Source organism: Rhinolophus hipposideros, assembly GCF_964194185.1.
Source record: "Rhinolophus hipposideros genome assembly, chromosome: 11".
NCBI classification, from domain to species: domain Eukaryota; kingdom Metazoa; phylum Chordata; class Mammalia; order Chiroptera; family Rhinolophidae; genus Rhinolophus; species Rhinolophus hipposideros.
The window spans coordinates 61927304-61929938 of record NC_138057.1 but is presented as its reverse complement, the minus strand read 5'-3'; the positions used below and the strand labels follow the sequence as shown (position 1 = coordinate 61929938).

Genomic DNA, 2635 nt, shown 5'->3' with positions numbered 1-2635 from the left:
AACCAAAATTTTATTGGTTGTTTTGAGGATAAGTACACAGATATTTCAATTTGTACACAATTCTTAACGTACGTACCAAAAACCTAAAAAGTCATGTAGTTGTGATTCTTTTCTAGTTATTTGTGACTTTCCAGCTTACAATTTGGAGGCTAATTTTCCTTAACAGAATATCAAGTACCAATATCTTCAAATGTTGATACGCTGTTACATCAAAGTCCCGCTAATTCACAATTTAATATCATATATACTACATACTCAAATTTTCAATCTTTCACAGCACATTAACAAAATGACTAGGAAAACTGGACTACCACGACCAAAGATGGTACAGAGTGCACAAAATCCTGACAGGGAGAGTCAAGATCAAGAAGTGGTTTTGTTTAGGGAACAAGTCTACCAAAAATGGGAACAGAATTCAAAATGTTCAAGACCTATTAAATGCGCAACTGACTCTAAATGGCCATTTAATATGCTCTGTATTATAGGATATAAAAACTACCCCCATCTATGGAATGTTAAGCTGACACCCAAGACAATCAAATCTTCCCATATTCAATATCCCACTATTTTCTGGTTGTACGAAAAAATAAACAACCAGCAAATGATTTCACCTCTTAAAAAAAAGCATTTACACTTAAAAAATGGGATGAGGTGGAATTCCCTCCTTAAAAATGTTTCTAGAGCTACTAAAAAACTTGCATTTACAAAATAGTTGATAAAAATATTCCTCTGGATTGTACAAGAAGGGAGACAGGGACCACTGATAAGACATGGTATGATACTAATCAGACTTGGCTTCTTTCTCTCCTGCTTCATCAGAGGCTGGACTCTCCTCATTTTTAGTTTCTCCGTTTTCTGCAGGTAAATCTTCTTTAGTTTCTTGGTTAGCCACTTCGGCCTGCTTTCCCTTTGCTCCCCTTTTCCCTTTTGTTTGCACTTTTTTGTCTGCAGATTTATCCTTTCCGGACGCCTTTTTGGGCTTCGTTTCCACTTTTGCAGGAGGAGGTTTCGCTGACAACCGCGCCGACCTCCTCTTGGGCTCCTCCTTCGCTGCGCCCTCGGCGGAGCCGACCTTCCTTTTGGGCATCGTGGCAGCGGGGCGGGCGCGTGCCGGAAGCCTGCGGGCCGCAGGCGCCGAGAGCCTTCGCGAAGCTGGGTGGCTTGGCAGCGGCCGCTCCTCCCGCGCCCGAGCTGCTAAATTTAATATACTTTTATATGTTTTTGTAGACTACATAAATACATAATGCACGTATAATACAATTTTAGTTTTAAGATAGAATTTATCTTAGCATATTAAAACAAATGTATATATTACATAGAATTTTCCCTTAATAAATGAGTAATTCCTTAACAGACAAGCTATATGCATTATCTTACATACATATCATGTTTTTCTGTAATTATTATACTAAGTATAGTCTTAATCATTTTTATTAATTACCACATTTAGCCAAAGTAGCCAGTTTTTTATTTCTCCAGCACAGGGAAAACTAAAAGGCAAGAAACCAAGAACTGTCGAACTAAATTTTAGTAGTATGTGTTTTAGATTATCTTTTACCTTTATAGGAGGCAGAATAATAAACACATTATCCAAAGATATTTATACATTCTGTTAATCTATAGTCCTTGCATAATGTGTATGAATAAGGATATATTAAACCTATATGTAATTTTTTTTAGCTTAGAAACTGGGTATGCAAATAATATATATCAAGTAACTCAACAGTTTCTGAAGTCTTAGCATTTTAATTAAGTATTTGGAAATTATGGTTTTAGCTCAAACATAATTAAGTCCTCATGATTTGTAGTATTGTTAGAGTTTTACAAGATTAAAACCCTTTAAAAGACATCTGTTTTATGATTTCACTTAAACACAATTTTATATTTTGTTCCAACAATGATCTTTTTCTTATCCCATAAAACCAATATGCAAAATTTAGAAAGTTTAAATCTTCAAAAGTTTTGATCATAAACTAGAATATTGTTTTAGGATTAATCTTATGTAATAAAACCAGGGCAATATAGACAGAGAGTTGTCTTTAATCAGTATGATTAACTCATTCCAATTTGTCCAAAATTCATTTATCAGAAATATTACAGGCTACTTTAAAAATTATACTTTATAAATTTTGTATTCATGAAGCAATATTTGAATAATTGTGAAATGATATTTAAAAACTATTGTTAGGTTAGTGCAAAAGTAATTGCAGGTTTTTGCAATTATTTTTAACCTTTTTAACTGCAATTACTTTTGCACCAACCTAATACATTGAGGCTGAGATCTTTTCTTCTCTCATAGCTCTAGTAATGAAAGCTAGTTAAATATATTTGTCTACATTTTACAATGCAAAATATACAATTTATTTTTTCTTAGACATTTTTGACTAGTATGCAAAATAATGACAATGATTTTTTTTTCCTAAGAAAGTAAAATTTCCCAAGTGATGGAAAAAGAGAGGGAGGATAGAACAGCAATAACAACAAAAATGTGAGAGAGAGGTAGTTTTAGACAAATAGGAAATTGTCTCCGTAAAATTGCAGGTCACCTTCTCTCTGTTAGGAGAAGGGAGAAAGTCTAGGTGCAGGAAAATCTTTTTCATATATACATAGACACAAAAGAGAAAGACATCGCAGC

General features: G+C 33.7%; 1 protein-coding gene across 1 annotated transcript; it reads right to left on the bottom strand.

The window, feature by feature from the left end:
* Positions 1–1190, bottom strand: LOC308504746 (non-histone chromosomal protein HMG-14). Its single transcript, XM_081065953.1, has one exon. It carries the CDS (start codon positions 1085–1087, stop codon positions 782–784), a length of 306 nt encoding a protein of 101 aa, XP_080922079.1. The 5' UTR covers positions 1088–1190; the 3' UTR covers positions 1–781.
* Between the last annotated feature and the right edge of the window lie 1445 nt (positions 1191–2635).

Coding starts and splice junctions, on each gene's coding strand:
- LOC308504746 (XM_081065953.1), bottom strand. CDS start 1,087: ATGCCCAAAAGGAAGGTCGGCTCCGCCGAGGGCGCAGCGAAGGAGGAG.